A 16,148-nucleotide genomic window follows, 5' to 3' on the forward strand; every position below is an offset into this window, starting at 1 on the left:
AAAGGCTCGTGCCTTGGGTGCTTTTGTTCCCTTGGCAGAGTTGATGCAGAGGTGAAAGAGGCGGCAGAAGTAGCTCTTGCCATGCTTCGAGTCGTGATGCCCAAAGTGACACCAGTTGCGACAAGGACGCTCTTGTTCTTTGCGCTGGTTGCGGGAACAGTTTGAGCCTTCCTTGATGCCATTAATTTTGGAAGTGCGCTTGAATTTCTTGAACGGAGAAAGAGATGAGAGGCAGAGATGGTCCCACTGGGCGTGCCAATTTGTGAACACGGAAAATTCCTGAAACGAAAGAGACAAGAACAACGTGCACAAAATAATATTTGTATTTGATGATTTTGGGTTACAATCTCTCTCTATTTTGATCTTCTGATTCGATCTCCGTAAGGTGTTGATTTGTGAATGTTTGATTGATCCAAGGGCCGTCGAGGCTTAATCTTGAATGAACTGTTGGAAGTTTCTTCAAGGGGCCGTGGGCTTGATCTTTGAAGATGGATTTGAGCGGATCTTCAAGGAGCCGTTGGGGCTTGATCTTGAGGGTGAGTGTTTCTTCAAGGGGCCGTGGGCTTGATCTTTGAAGATGGATTTGAGTGGATCTTCAAGGAGCCGTTGAGGCTTGATCTTGAGGATGAGTGTTTCTTCAAGGGCCGTCGAGGCTTAATCTTGAATAACGGTGATGAGTGGATCTTCAAGGGCTTTTGGGTTTGATCTTGAAGAACAGTGATGAACGGATCTTCAAGGGCTTTTGGGCTTGATCTTGAAGAACGGTGGCTTGTTGATCCAAGGGCCGTCGGAGCTTGATCTTGGAAGAACGATGAACGAATGACACTTTCTTCAAGGGCCGTCGGGGCTTGATCTTGAATTGGTGGATGATTGTTGATCCAAGGGCCGTCGGGGCTTGATCTTGGAAGGACGGTGGATGATTGTTGATCCAAAGGGCCGTTGGGGCTTGATCTTGGAAGAACGATGAACGAAGAACGAAGAACGAAGATAGCTTTCTTGATTCTTCGGGAACCTGGATGCTTGAGAACTTCGGAGTTTCAGAGCTTCAGAACTTCAAGAATTTTGCCTAATGATTTTGGTTCTCCCCCCCTTCCCAAATGAATGAAATGGGCTTGTATTTATAGAATTTTCCAAGGCCTAATTTTGAATATAATATCCCAGATGAAATAAGTCGTTTCTACTAGGTGTTGACACATGTCCTATTTGATGACTTTTCCAACTCATTTCAATTTTCGTTGAGTCACACGCTATGTGTAAAATTTATGTAATACATGAGCGTTGACACTTTGATTTATCGGTCAACATTTATTTACCGAAATTTCGATGTCTACAAACTTATTTTAAATAAAGAGACAAGGAGTCTCCAATCACTATGAATCATACAATGGCACCTATTATCCAACAAACGACTTATGCCTTACAGGAAATAACATTCATACAACAACGATGACAAAGTGAAAATATTTCAAAATCAATCCAAACTAATCACGCGATGACCTAGATCTTAGCATTCCGGTCGTATGTAAGTTTCTCCGACCTTTAACTATATAGACTAATGTTATCACAGACTTCACATAAAGATACTTCCAAGATTCAGATTTCGGAAGCTCCATCAATCAACTTGTTGCTGAAGTCCCAAAGCCTTTTGGCCAAGTTTTCATCACCGGCATCTTTGCTGGGTTCCGTCTCATTGCAGTCGGCATAGTATTTTCCGGTCACACCTTTCAACTGCGGGTGCAGAGCTACATACGATGTTGTGGCTGCTCCCTGAAAAAAAAACAATAACATAACAAGCCAAGTAGTAACAGTTTAATCCCTCTGTTAGAACAAAGAGATTAAATTAATTAATCACCTGAGGTACATTCTTCCACATGCAGAAGGTGAACATCTTAAAAGCCTCTGCAAAAGAAAGACGATCAAATTATGTAAGTAAAACAGTAACACGTCTTATAACTTAAGTAGATTAATTCGATACCCTGCGGTCTATGTCACTCAGTGTGTCGAACACGCAAGATAATCGCTCTTGTATTAGGTAGGAATTGGATAGCGTGTAACATTAACATACTCATCAAAAGAGGATTATGTCTCATGAGAGGTGTCATGATCAATCCTGGGTGGACAGAGTTGACTGTAATGCTCAAACCTTCTTCCTGCACAAACACGGCAAACAGTATACCATTTAAGAGCAGAAACTTGACTTGCCTTCTATTTGTGGTTGATTGACATCACAAATTACTATTCGCATCTTTGGAGAGAGTTCTTGACTTTCGAGGGCACAAGGGAAAATTCCAATTAAGGGCAGTAATTGAATTTTAAAGTCTCCCCACTACTAATGCTTTTTCTTAGAAAAGGAGGATTAACATTCGAACTCTCGAGATTTCTTCCCATAAAATCAAAGATAATACTTGAGACTTTACATGTAAAAGGTTATTTTTTTAATAGACAACATGACGTTATCTCTCATCGAACAAATTTCATATGCCGAATCATTTATTCTCTTTATCATCACTTAAAAATCATTCTTACAAATAAAATATTTATAAAAATAATTTTTAAATGATGATAAAGAAAATGAAGGATTGAAATTACGAAGTTTGTGCGGTTAGAGTGAGAAAGACAAGCAACGTCCTATATTGAATACTGAATTGCCACTCGACCTAATTATCGTTGGGTCCGCACGAAAACATTGGTGACTTTTAATACGTAGGGACAGATCTTTTGCAAAGACAACCTACTCGTTTTAGTTATGAATCTCCTAGCCCCACTACACGTGCCTCCACAGTGTATATTGTGAGTCCTATGGGGCACAAGTTACCGACTTCTGAGCCCAGAGATGAATGAAGTGTCAAGCATTCACCTAGAAGTAAAAAGAACTATCCTTTTACTGCAGTGAGTAGAGTGAACAATAAATAATAGAAAATTAGATTGTTGTCGTTATATAAAATGCTTTATCATAATATGCTTACGAGCTTAATCAAAAGAATCGATATCCACGGTGATAAGCCATCTTATTAAAGGATCAAAAGAGGGTAATGCACGCAACATAGGTAAAAGAATCACCTGCAATCGACGAGAAAGCTCATTGGCATGCAATAAGTTTGCTAATTTCGATTGCCCGTATGCATTTATCGTGGAGTAACTGAAGGACACAAGAAATGGAGTTAAAGAATAGTGAGCTAGAGCTAGCTGTTTATAAATAATCAAAACATGGAAAAAGATGTCATTACTTACCTATCTGGATCATTGATTTTGTCGAATCGAATCCCGCCTTTATAAGTGCCTGCATGAGCAAGAGATGATAGATTCACAATTCTGCCTTCCACACCAGTAGTTTTAGCAGTAGTCTTCATTTTCTCGAGGAGAAGGTTCGTTAACAGAAAATGACCTGTAAAATAGGTAATTGGAATTAACTAGATTTCAATAAGTGGAATAACTTTACAGTTTAAAGAAAAACACTTCAACCCCAGTACTTTAGTCTTGAGTAGACCACGCGACACCAAAACAATTCGAAAACTAATTACTAATTAGATAGATCATAACAACAGAAAGAGATAATGGTAGAAAATTACCAAGATGATTGGTTGCAAAGTGCATCTCTATTCCATCTTCTGAAAGCTGGAAGGGGCAGAACATAACACCAGCATTGTTTCTGCAACATATACAAAACCAATACATATAATTTTATAAAACTGAAGAAACTGAAAAATGTTTAAGGGATAGAATTTATCACATTAAGAGGTTGAGAGGAAGATCGAGAGCGTTGAAGCTGTTGACAAATGATCTAACAGACTTGATAGAGCTGAGGTCAAGTTTCAGAACATCGATTCGAGCTGTATGATTGTCTTTAAGAATAAGCTGTTTGGCTTCACTTGCAGCCTCAAGGTTTCTGGCGGCGATGATGACATGAGCTCCGCGGAGTGCCAACACCCTTGCAGTCTCTAACCCAATCCCACCAGCTCCTCCTGCAGTTTACAAAGACAGAAACAGCAAAGTTTGTCATTAATACAAGAAAGAAGCATATTAGCAAGTGTTAAATTAATCAATCCGGAACTCCATAATTATTGCATGTATTACAGAAATGTAAATTCCAATTGTAATTTATAGAGAATTCGTAATTTAGGTAACCCTAGATATTATAATATTTTGCACAAATCAATACAAGAGTCATATTTTTACATATTATCACAGCACTAAGGTTAATTGCCCACTTAAATGTAGTGGTCCAGGTATGTAAGTTTTTATTAATTAGTTGCCCAAAATTTACATTCAAATGCCATACTACGGCTTTTAATTTCATGTTTATTTGTGTACGAAAGAAGAGGTTACACGCCAAACATATAAGATGACATATATCAAATAAAGATTTTATATGTCAACAAACTTAGCTCTGATCCATGAAAGAATTTAAATATTCCACCCAAACTAATTTTATAAATGGAAATTGGAAAGAATAGTCAACCCTTATCAGCTCAAGCAAAAGCTCCGTAACTTTAAAACTGGGAGAATTTTTAAAAGGTGCTATCGACATTTTTTTTTTTTTTACTTCTTACACATACTTCTCAATTTCTGACATTCAAATCGAATAAATTAAAGAATATTAGACATTAAAAATTAAAAAAGGTGTGTGAATAAATTTACCCTTTCCAATCCTCACAACCATGTCTATAATTGTTCTTGGTAAAACAAGGACGGACAAAAAAAATGACAAAGCTATTTCTTTACCGACAGAGCTAGATTTATACAAATAAGACTTATTTTTAATGATAAATAATCAATCCGGACGAAACCAAATATATTTGTCTGTTCTGTAAATTGGTACTTTCAAAGAGCCCAACAATTAACATCACAAAAGAAGAAAAAGCCAGAGAAAGAGACGTAACGGAAATTTTGTAGTGGTGGCCCTAAATATTCTATACTAGATTTAGATCTTGATTACTGTATCTTGGACAAAACATTTAAGGGTTAAAAAATCATGGGTATAAGATATTCCGGACCATAGAAAATCCCCATAACTGCAAAGTAAAACAAGTTGCAAATAGAACTGACCAGTAACAATGGCGGTAAGGTTGGATGCATCAACTCCTTCAGTAACCTGCACAGCAGTGGAAGCTGATCCAAACCCACTTGGCCCTCGTTTTCCCGTCACCAATGCAAAGAAATCCATCTCCCAAAAATCTCACAAAACTAACCAACCAACCAATCACAGAACTCCAGAGTCAGATCAGAGTATTGTTTTTCCCTTCTCCTTTTTGTCAAAAGCACAAGAATATGTGAGGGAGACAAACTGGGTCATGAAGGACTCTCTTGCTCTTATTTATAGCAATTTGCAACACACAGAATTGAAAACTTTTAGAGGGCAAAGACAAAGACGCAGAAGCAAAGCAAACAAAATTAAATGAGATGTTATTACGGTGGGTTGACTGTAGGTAGATAATAATACGCTTATTTATGACAACGTAACATCAAATTTTGAAGAAAGTTAAGGTTTCACTATAAAATTAATTGACAATATGGAAAGTAGTCAAACCTCTTAAAAACTCATGCAAAATCCCTCATTTCATTAATGTATGACTCAATTCTCAATATGCCCCCTCACATGTGGCGAATTTTCAAGCCTAACACGTGGACAATACAACGGAATGACGTGGAGCGTGTGTGGCCGTTTGGCTTCACACATGGGACAACATGCTCTAATATCATGAAGAAAGTTGATGTTCTACTATAAAACTAATTGACAATATGGGGAGTAGCCCAACCTTTTATAAGCACATGCAAGGTCTCTCCTTCCATCAATGTGGGACTCAATTCTCAACAAATTTGATGAAAGATTTTTCAATGTGACCGGAATACGGGATGATACATCACGTGGCACTATACAAAATATGTGTGTTAAAAAGTTAATAACTTAAGAAATAAAATTTCTCATCACTTTTATAAAAACATATGATGTACTATCCATATTTCGATCACAATAAAAAATTTCTCAAATTCGAGGCCCTTTTAACTTTTGGACTTTTTACCGTGTTTGGGAGTTTCTTATGTTTAATTGTAAAATCTTTGTTTAGAAATACAGTAAAAAAAAAACGATTATATTAGTATCGAACTCATCATTCATAATATTCAAATCTCAAACTCCAAATTTTATTTAATTTTCCAAAATTAGTTAACACAACAGCCAATGTTTATATTGCATAAATAAGATCTGTTGTTGTTAAGACATGTGACATACATTTATTTGTGCCACATAAACAGTTTAACATAATTGTTAAAGGATTTTGACAATAAAAGTCAAAGCGAGACATAAGACCAACTCCAACTCTTGGAGTAAGTCCTAAATTTTCCCTTCTATTCCCCTCCTTTTCTCTCCAACCCTTGCTCTAAAATTGAGTTAAATGTTAAAACTTAAACAAAACTCAAATTCTCCTCAAGATTTAGCCCAAAATTAGTGTTGTAACCCACATGTGAGAATGGAAAACAGAAAGTGAAGCCCAAATGCCCAGCTCTCACTTGCCTAAACCCTTGCAAGCGCCAAAGAAGCAGCAGCCGGACCCCACCCATGTGGGCTTGTCCCCTGGCTATTTGCTGGCAATCATGAGCCTAACTGCTCTTTTTCTAATCGTGCGATCACGTTTAAATGGGTTGTTGGTTCATCCAAAGGTCCACGTTCAAATTTTTTATTTTTTTATATTTATATATTTATTGAATCCACCAGCTGATATCTAATATGATCAAATCCAACAATATAAAAAAAAGATCTAACAACCCAAATTTCAATTCAACGGTTAAAATAATTAAAAAAAATATTTAACTCAAAATTCACCTAAATTTAGTGATTTTTTTTTAATATTTATTGGAATCTAAATATTTTTAGGTTAAAATGTTCATAAAATTAAATTAGGATAGTCTACTTAAATTTTTTATTTTTAAATTTACTTAAAAGAAAAAATTAGCCAAAATTTATTCCTTAATAATCTCGGGCTAAAAAATTTAGGTCATAAGGGTTGAAGTAGAAAAGCTGTTTATGGGTTAAAACCTAAATTTTCTGAGCTAAAAATTTTAGGTTTTACTTCAAGGGTTCGAGATGGTCAAAATAGAGGGATAAGATTAAGTGACACTCAAATTAAGTTTTAGAGTTGTAAATATAATTAAGTCGATATAATAAAATCAATTGAATTTACCATTGGGAGGGTGCTTTGGGAGCACCTGGGGTTTTGTGAATAAATGAGAAGTGCGACTATTACACGAGAGATTTTCAATGTGATTGGTACACGAGGTGGTACACCACGTGTCATTATACAAATTGTGGGATATGTGTGCTAAAAAGTTAATAACTTAAAAAATAAAATTTCCCACTACTCTTATTAAAACACGTGGTGTACCACTTGTGTTCCTGTCACAATTAAAAATTTCTTCTGTTATAGGGCATCGCCAATGTCATTCAATACCGATCGGACTTTGGTGGTGTCTAGTACTAGGAGGAGGCCAAAGGACTTGTCGACGTTGTAGTAGTGCACAAGGAGTGGGTGTTGTGGCCACGTCTAGACCTGATATTCGTGTCGTGTTTCTCGTGTTCGTGTCGTTTTCATGTCATACTTGATAACTTAACGTGTCACGCCCCGATCCCGACATACATCTAAGATCAACACGTGACGTCACTAAATGCTCGTAACTCAACGTACCCTGGCTTTTGGATATGTACAAAATATAATTCAAGATCCAGTTGTATAATAATTTTGTGTATACGTTATGGCTGCATCTAACCTCTTCATTAGACTGCATATGTACCCTCAATAGGGATCAAGCCATTCGTAGTTCAATGTCTCTATAACTCGACATATAACACGATTCGTTCAAGCCAAAAGGCATAACATTCCTCAATCAAACATTTGGACTTGACAATCATGAATTATTCAATTCAAGCTACATAACAACCCACATCATAATCAAGGTTTCTATCTCATCCATCAAATACATCATTATGTTTTGCCATAATCGTGCAAGCGGTGATCACCCAACGCGGATATACCAGGCATGATCACCCCTGAATACGTAGGGTCCTCCCCATCGCGGATATACCAAGCAAGACCATCCATATACCTCTACTACATGGTGCAATAACTTCAACACACAACTTATCCACATCTCAACCCCTATGAGTTTCAACTTAGTCATCTACACCATCAACTTCTCAAGGTCATCACTAATATGTCACACAAGCATATAAGTGCTACAACATACTTCTAATAGGATTCTAGGATAACCTTATCATATAAATAATCATACACATCATTCACAGTACTAAAAGATAATTAAACTCAAATATATCTCAGCCGTCATCAGTACACAAACCAAATCATGTTTAATAACATAAGTCTATGGCTAATATATAAAATCACATTTCAATACAGATCCCATTTATAAGACCAAGACACATTCACATACGATATTAATAAAAGAAAATAAGTTAATAACCATATCACATATACTCAAGTCACTCTCTAACCAATGTAAGCCCACTAGACTTCAATTAGTTCCCCGTAGTACTAATTTTAATATTTAGAACGTTTCAGGACATGTTGACCAAAAGTCAATTCTCAGTCGACAGTAGGATCCACAATGTTACAAAATTTGATCCAGAAGATCCGCACATCATAATCTAGATCCGTAACTTCCTAGGGTCCACATTATTCTCAAAGAACAACGTACTAAAATCTCATCGCGATCCGACGGTTGGATCTCCGCCAATTGCTAGAATTAGGTGGCGGTTAACAATTAATTTTACTAACTTAGAAATCTAATTTAGGAAGATCCGTACATCAAATTCCCGATCCATAAGTTCCTATGACCTTCAAATATTACGTACTATAACATATTAAAGTTTGGTGACGATTCAACGGTTGGATCGTCGATTTATATTATGACCTATTCACATATCAAAATGAAACTAAGTCCAAACAATCAAATTACGTCATACGGATATCAAACACAAAGCCAGGGCATCTAATAGTGCTTAAAAAGACATCATTGTCCCACAGGCCACGCGCCGCCGCGGTTGGCAGTCGGCTTCCCCGATTGGCCGTAAAATTCAACTATTTTTAAAAATTCTCAAAAATTACTGAATTGAAGATCTCAAAAAGTAGAGTAAACTTTATACATAGGGCCAAGTCCAATTCGGCCTAGAAAGTCCCTAATTTTGCGACAACCGTAAGGAAACCTTAGATTGGGTGTGTTCGATTCGACCTCCAAACTTGCTCCGACTCCTCCATCACTGCTTGGGCTTTGTTCCTAGGTTCTAGGGGAGTGCTTTGATAATAGTAATTGAAGGGAAACGTTTCACAATTGATGGATTTTGAGCAATGGTTGTCATCCATGGTACGGGTTCCCCAAATTCCAAGACTAATTCCACTCCAATTTGGGGTGGAATAGGTGGAAGGAATAATGAGATATGACTTTCAGGTGGTGGGGGACCTTCATCTCGCCAGAAATTGGTCGATAGACCATGAATCCCGCTGGTTTGTGTCTCACGGGTCAAAAGACCCGTTTTCCACCCCCCCCCCCAATTTTCTTTCCTTTTTTGTCCTCTTCTCCCCTTCCTCCTTGGTCAATTCCCTTTAACTCATATAAATATGATTGGCCTCTTTCCCACAAGATGGGAGTTTAAAATAAATTTAAAAACTATCGTTTAGCAACACAACTTCAAATGTCTATAACTATACTGTTAAAACCCGGACTCGCAAACGGCTTTTGCTTATGCGTTCGTGATCTCGAAATCTCTTCAACAATATAAATTGTGACCTCAAATGGTCTACGGATTTTAAATAATTAATTTCCCGAAAAATAATATAAAATTTCTATAATACCAATACGTAGATTATAATAATGAAATCCAGGAACAGGATTTCACATAACGGGTCGTGTCGTGTAATACCCGTTAAAGTAAACGGGTAATATGACCCGACTCATTACTCGTTAAGAAAAATATATTTTAAATCAATAAAAATGAAAATGAAAAACATAATTTGATCCAAAAAAATGTAAAACATAATACTAAATTTCGGAGTTGACCCATTCATGAAAGTTGTAAAGCTTTTCATTACGAGTGATTACATTTTTCATACTTCTAAAATAATTATTATTAATTTTGCACTCAGATAAAAAACACTATTCATGAGATTTGAAGGGTTTTAAAAATCTAAACGACCATGTAACCATCGTCTGAGCGTTGAGGATGCAATTATGAACGTTTATTATGCTTTCACATCTTTCATATTTATACATTAATGATTATAAATTTTGTTTATTTTGAACTCCTTTAAAAATAATATTCATGAGAGTTTGTATGGTTTTAAAAATTCAACTAATCATATACCCATCCTCAAAGCGTAAAGGATGCGACTAAGAGCGTTTGCATATTTTTCGTACATGTAAATTAATTATTATAATTTTTTTAATGTGTTTGGTATTTTTAAATTACTTGATATTTTTATTTTATATATACATATTCATTATATGTATTGTATTTTATAGTAAGTTTTTTTTAGTAGTTTAAAAAATTAAAATCATCAAAATAACTTTTTTCTTATTGTGTCGAAACAAGTTACCCACGTGTCACTCTCGTGTAAACCTATTAAGGACCCATTATTAACAGGTTATTATCGTGTGACCAGATAATGACCCGATTAGTTATTGTGTTGACCCAAAACCCGTTATTTTTATATCGTTTACGTGTCGTGTTAACAGGTCGTGTAAGAAATTGCCAGGTCTAGTCATGTCATGACTCGCATATGAACATCATTATTAGCAACTGGTTGTTGACCTTTTACGCTGAACATTAATGTGCGGTGTAATACAGCATAAATGGCCAAATGATATGTATTTTGTGCTATTAGAATATACGTGAAAGGCTGTATCAAGTGGTGGTATTTGGATCCAATTAGTACTATTGTTTTCGATGATTTGTAAATGGATGAAACCATTTAATTAAAGAGCTGTTATTGACACTCCCAATAATTATAGGGAGTTGTAAAGACCTTTTGTGCTCTAGAAGCAAATAATCTTTTATTCTCAAGTCTGAGCATATATGCAAAAGACTCTAGCTCCATACATAATCAGTGGCTGCTTTATCAAGTCAGCCATTCTTCGTCCTCAGACTTTTTTCCTCTTAGTTTGAGCAAAATTCTTCACTTTTTTTTTCCGGGTAATTTATGGATGAACAACCATACATGAACCCGATACTCCTGGAAAGTTTTGACGAAATTTACAACGGTGAAAGGGAAGAAGTGTCAGACTTGAGTAATCCTTCTAACTCTCTTGAATCAAATTTTCATGGTATGTCTTCTAATGATTTCTTTTTCTTTTTATTTACTTGTTTAATTATTTTTAATATTATAGGTGTTTCATTATGAGTTTGAACATATTTGTATTTCAACCTCAATAACATGTTCAATTTCATGGATTAGAATTGGGGTTTTCCAGTAGACAAATTTATTTATTGGTGCAATGCAATTTCATGAATAAGTTTTTTTGTTGCTGCCCTTTGAATGCTTGTTTTTTTTACCCTAATTTCCTTTTCATGTAATGAGTTCTACCCCTTATCAATTGACTTCTCATTCGATCAACTTCTTTTGTTTTATGAACTAGTATGATAACTTCCATTGTTAGTAAGTTACTGTAGATTATGTTGAAATGAATGGTTCACATGCCATAAAACTAAGTTTATTTTTATCTGGGGAGTCAAGTAGAGATCAGTGAACATGACACAATGCTTTCTTTGACTGAAAAGAACTTTCAAAGTCGGGAAGACCTCCTTGGTATTGTTTGTGAAATTGCATTAAAGCAAGGGTATGCAACTGTTATTAGAAGATTGAAGGCTGATAAATATGTTATCATTGGTTGTGATAGAGGTGGTAATTATCGAAATACCAATCTTTCGTTAGAGGACAAGAAAAGGAAAACAGCATCTCGATTGATAAATTGTCCTTTTGAAATTTGGGGAAAGAAGAAACAATAAGGATTTTGGAAGGTGGACATAAAAAATTTGTCACATAACCATGATCCTTCAGTTGACATTTTTGGGCATTCCTATTGTCATCAGTTTTTAGAAGACAAAATATTGCGCATTAAACAAATGACTATGGTTGGTATACCATCTTGCCAGATTCTTTCTTCACCTTGTCAAAGTAATCCTAATCTTCAAGCAATTTCTCAAAGTGTGTTTAATGAAAGGTATAAGATTATGAAGCAAAGTTTAGGAGGACATACGGTTGTTCAAGCCTTGTTGGATGAATTTGGTTAAGGTGGTTTCACTTATAACATTGAGTATGATCAAAATGGTCATTTGATTCATTGTTCTTTGCCCATCCCATTTCAATTGCACTGACTAAGAGCTACTTAAATGTTTTTGTGATGGATTGCACACCTATAAGACTAATAAGTACAAGATGCCATTGTTGGATATCATTGGGGTCTCAAGTTTCAACACATCATTTTATTCTTGTTTTGCCTTCATGCAAAAGGAGGAGGAAGAGGATTATGTATGGGCTCTGACAATGTTTAGTAAACTCTTGGAAATTGATAATCATCCAGTGGCGATTATATCAGATAGGGAATTGGTGTTGATGAAAGCCATAGAAAATGTCTTCCCTAGAACTACAAATATTTTATGTCTGGCATATTGAGAAAAATATTCTTACAAATTGTAAGTCTCATTTTGAAAACGACGATGATTGGGTTAATTTCATATCCCCTTGGACTAGTTTAATACAGGGACAAGTACAACGAAGCTTGGAGTTGTTTTGATATTCAACGATGCTTGGAGTTGTTTTAAAGTAAAATACAAGGACAAGTACAATAATATGTTCTTAAATATATTACAGCTACATGGCTACATTTCAAAGAAAAATTTGTAAGTGCATAGACTGAGCAGGTTATGCACTTTGGTAATCGTGTTAGTTCAAGAGCAGAAGGTGCACATGCAATGTTAAAGAAGTATCTTCAAGTTTCAACTGGAGGCCTTCGTGAGATGCAAGAAAAGATTTGTCTTGCTATAGAAAATCAATTTCATGAAATCAAAGTTCGACTTCGAATTCCCTTCTTTAAAGAACTTGTTACTCATGTATTTATGTTTGCACTGGATGAGTTACATAAGCAATATGGATTAGCAAAATCCAATGATGTTTTATCTTGGTGTAAAGGCCTTTTTTTTTTAAAACAATGGGTCTTCCTTGTGCACACATGATTAGAGAAATGAGAAGTGAATTGCAATTGAAGGATGTACATGAGCAATGGAGGATTGATACAAGATCGTTTAGTGATGTTAACTTGGATGGTGATAGAGATGAAATAAGTGATTTTCTTGCATATTTTAAATCGAAGTACGAAAAAATGCCAATTTCTGAAGAATAAGGTACCAAAAGACAGCTATCCCAATTTCTTTATGCTTCTTTTCTCTTAATTCTTGAGCCTACTATCCAAGCTCATAAAGGTCGTCCATCAAAGTCGAAGAAGAGAAAGGAATCTAACTCTATGCAGTGTGAGCCTTCGTCGTTTGAGATAGTTGAGAACTCAATGAGAGAGCTATAACCGTGTTGGCCATAACCGTCGGACCTGCGAACTCAAGCAGAGAGCTGCATGATTTCTGTGGTATGATTGCAGATTTTGAACAGAGACATACTTGTAAGTTCTCTTTTTTATAATTACTCTTTAAATCATGTTCATCTTGGTTGGAACTTGAAATTAATTTGTGTTCCCTTAATTGAAATTTCTCTTGTATGTGTAACAACTAAAGTATGTAAATAAACTATGCCCTTAATCATTAGTATTTTAATGTGAGTTTGAATATATAGGACATATTTATATATCTTTTCTAATTGTTTTGGTATATTTTATTATGATATACAGGTTTTGCACTTTGCTGATACATATTTGTGTGCTTGATTGAGATGTGGAGGCAATTGAAGATTAGAGTTTGATTATCAAGGAAATGGAAACATGCTTCAGGCTTGGTTTGAGATGTGGTGGCAATTGTTGATAAATACATTTGGATGCTATGTTTAGAATTATTTAACTTTGCATTGACATGGTTAAAATTCTTGGAAAAAGAACATGAGATTATTTCTTGTTATGATACTCAAGATATGAACTGTGATAGCCACAACTATTATGTCGTATTTTAGAAGGATTACTTGTTGCCTTTAGCAACAATTTTATTTCTTGTTATGATACTCAAGATATGAACTGTGATAGCCACAACTATTATGTCATATTTTAGAAGGATTACTTGTTGCCTTTAGCAACAATTTTATTTTGTTGAAAAGAAGAAAGAAATATGCTATTTGTGACATTTGCTATGCTATTTGTTTCATAGGAAATCTGGAAAGAAAACAAATCTACCAAAAATTCCTCCAATTTTTTGCGTTAGCAAAATCAATTCCAAATGAAAGATTAATGAGGCTTTCATCCACGAATTACCCAAAAAAAAATGAAGAATTTTGCTTAGACTAAGAGGAAAAAAGTATGAGGACGAAGAAATGGCTGACTTGATAAAGCAGCCACCAATTCTGTATGGTGCTAGACTCTTTTGCATATATGCTCAGACTCGAGAGTAAAAGATTACTTGCTTCTAGAGCACAAAAGGTCTTTACGACTCCCTATAAATATTTACCCATATTTATGTCATCATACTTAATGAGGTTTTCAAGATTGTAGACATTAAAAGTAATATAGGGTTAAAATCAGAAATTACATTAAAAGAATTAAAATAAATAAATCAGAAATAGAGAAGGAGTGTGGATTGAGATTTTGGGAGTGTCAATAATAGCTCCCTTTATTTATACTAACACTAAAACATTTATACATAGTTATTCTTAGTTAATACATTTCTTATAGTACTTGATTTATAACCTTGGTTATATGAATTTGTCCTGAAGAAGAAAAATAAAATAAGTCCAGTCCTGGAGCCAAGTATTAATTTTCAAAAACAATACATTATACATACTAAGCTAGCAACTGACAAATTAACAGAATAATTATCAACCAAGGACCAATGGAAGAATCACTATAAACCAATTATCAACCAAAGACCAATGGAAAAATCACTATAAACCAATCTCACCACAATACAATATATATGCAAAAGTTCTACATTTGTTGCGGTCCTAAATTCATTAGAAATGTTATTGTGCAAACTCTAGTATAAAACGTATATGATTCTATAATATTTTTTAGATAGTTTCTTAGTTGTAATTGTATTCCTTGGGAGTAGGATTCTCAATTCTATCTCCCATGTGATTTTTGTTCCTCCTTTCTTGTCTTTCTAGATAAATTTCTCTTTTCTTGTTAGCATTTTAATCACGCCATATATTATTTGTCATCCAATTTTCTTAATACAATAATATTTTTACATTAAATCTGTTTATACAATATTTAGGGCCTCGTATTTAGATCTCGTACAAATACTCGGAGGACTTAAATGCAATTATGTGATAAAGGAAGGGGTAAATATGTAATAAGTGAGGAGTCCTTATTCTATAAAAGAACTCATCACCCTCACAATTAGAGGAGACCAATTCCTAAGCCCTCTCACCCCCTCTCAAAGCTCTCACTCTCAGAGCTCTCTTTCCCTCAGATAAATAAATAATCAGTGTGGACGTAGCCCAAACCTTGGGTTGAACCACGATACATCTTGTGTTATTTACATTTCTTGTAGATTCACGGTCAAATTTACGTTGTTCCAAGACCTCCGGTTTTATGCATCAACAAAATCATCCAATAATTAGTATCCTTAAATAATAAACTTTGATTATATGCATATTTGTCATCAAGAAAAAAATAGTCTAGTATTCTCATTCACAATACCATGAAAGAAGTACGCAACAACGGATAAGTTAAATAATAAAAATTGACAAACGACCAACGACAATCACATTTAACATACATCACAAAAAGTATAAGCAGGAATCACATGAAGTTTCTCATTCAGCTTTTGGAACGAAAGCTCCATCAATCAACTTGTTGATGGAGTCCCAGAGTTTGCAGGCCAACTTTTCACTTCTAGTATATGAGCTCGGTTTCATCTCGTTGTTGGAGTTTATATATTCTAATTCAATAGTTGAATGAAAAATGTGAATGAAAAATGTTTTAATTGCTAA

General features: G+C 35.0%; 1 protein-coding gene and 1 pseudogene across 3 annotated transcripts; one reads left to right on the plus strand and one right to left on the minus strand.

Annotated features, from left to right (window-relative positions):
• The window catches only part of LOC126591921 (uncharacterized), a 99,910-nt pseudogene that overhangs the window by 14,602 nt on the left and 69,160 nt on the right, over positions 1-16,148 (plus strand).
• LOC126591919 (short-chain dehydrogenase TIC 32 B, chloroplastic-like) lies at positions 1,286-5,331 on the minus strand. 3 transcript variants are annotated; one of them, XM_050257631.1, is made up of 8 exons: positions 5,047-5,331; positions 3,791-3,962; positions 3,570-3,649; positions 3,232-3,385; positions 3,061-3,139; positions 2,066-2,150; positions 1,853-1,899; positions 1,286-1,767 (listed from the first exon to the last, which is right to left on the minus strand). In XM_050257631.1, the coding sequence occupies exons 1-8, from the start codon at positions 5,162-5,164 to the stop codon at positions 1,594-1,596; spliced, it is 909 nt and encodes a 302-aa protein (XP_050113588.1). In that variant the 5' UTR covers positions 5,165-5,331; the 3' UTR covers positions 1,286-1,593. The 3 variants fall into 3 exon arrangements, 2 of the variants coding, with proteins under 2 accessions (XP_050113588.1, XP_050113587.1); XM_050257630.1 differs by having other exon boundaries at positions 3,731-3,962; positions 5,047-5,328; XR_007612546.1 differs by having other exon boundaries at positions 1,708-1,767; positions 1,976-2,150; positions 3,731-3,962; positions 5,047-5,329.

Source organism: Malus sylvestris, chromosome 12, assembly GCF_916048215.2.
Source record: "Malus sylvestris chromosome 12, drMalSylv7.2, whole genome shotgun sequence".
In the NCBI taxonomy this organism is placed as follows: Eukaryota; Viridiplantae; Streptophyta; class Magnoliopsida; order Rosales; family Rosaceae; genus Malus; species Malus sylvestris.

Excerpts from the sequence above, each read along its gene's own strand:
- LOC126591919 (XM_050257630.1), bottom strand. The coding sequence starts at position 5,164 with ATGGATTTCTTTGCATTGGTGACGGGAAAACGAGGGCCAAGTGGGTTT. Across the intron at positions 3,140-3,231 it reads AAAATCAATGATCCAGATAG|TTACTCCACGATAAATGCAT; the intron begins GTAAGTAATGAC and ends TGTGTCCTTCAG. Across the intron at positions 2,151-3,060 it reads AGCTTTCTCGTCGATTGCAG|GAAGAAGGTTTGAGCATTAC; the intron begins GTGATTCTTTTA and ends GTGTTTGTGCAG.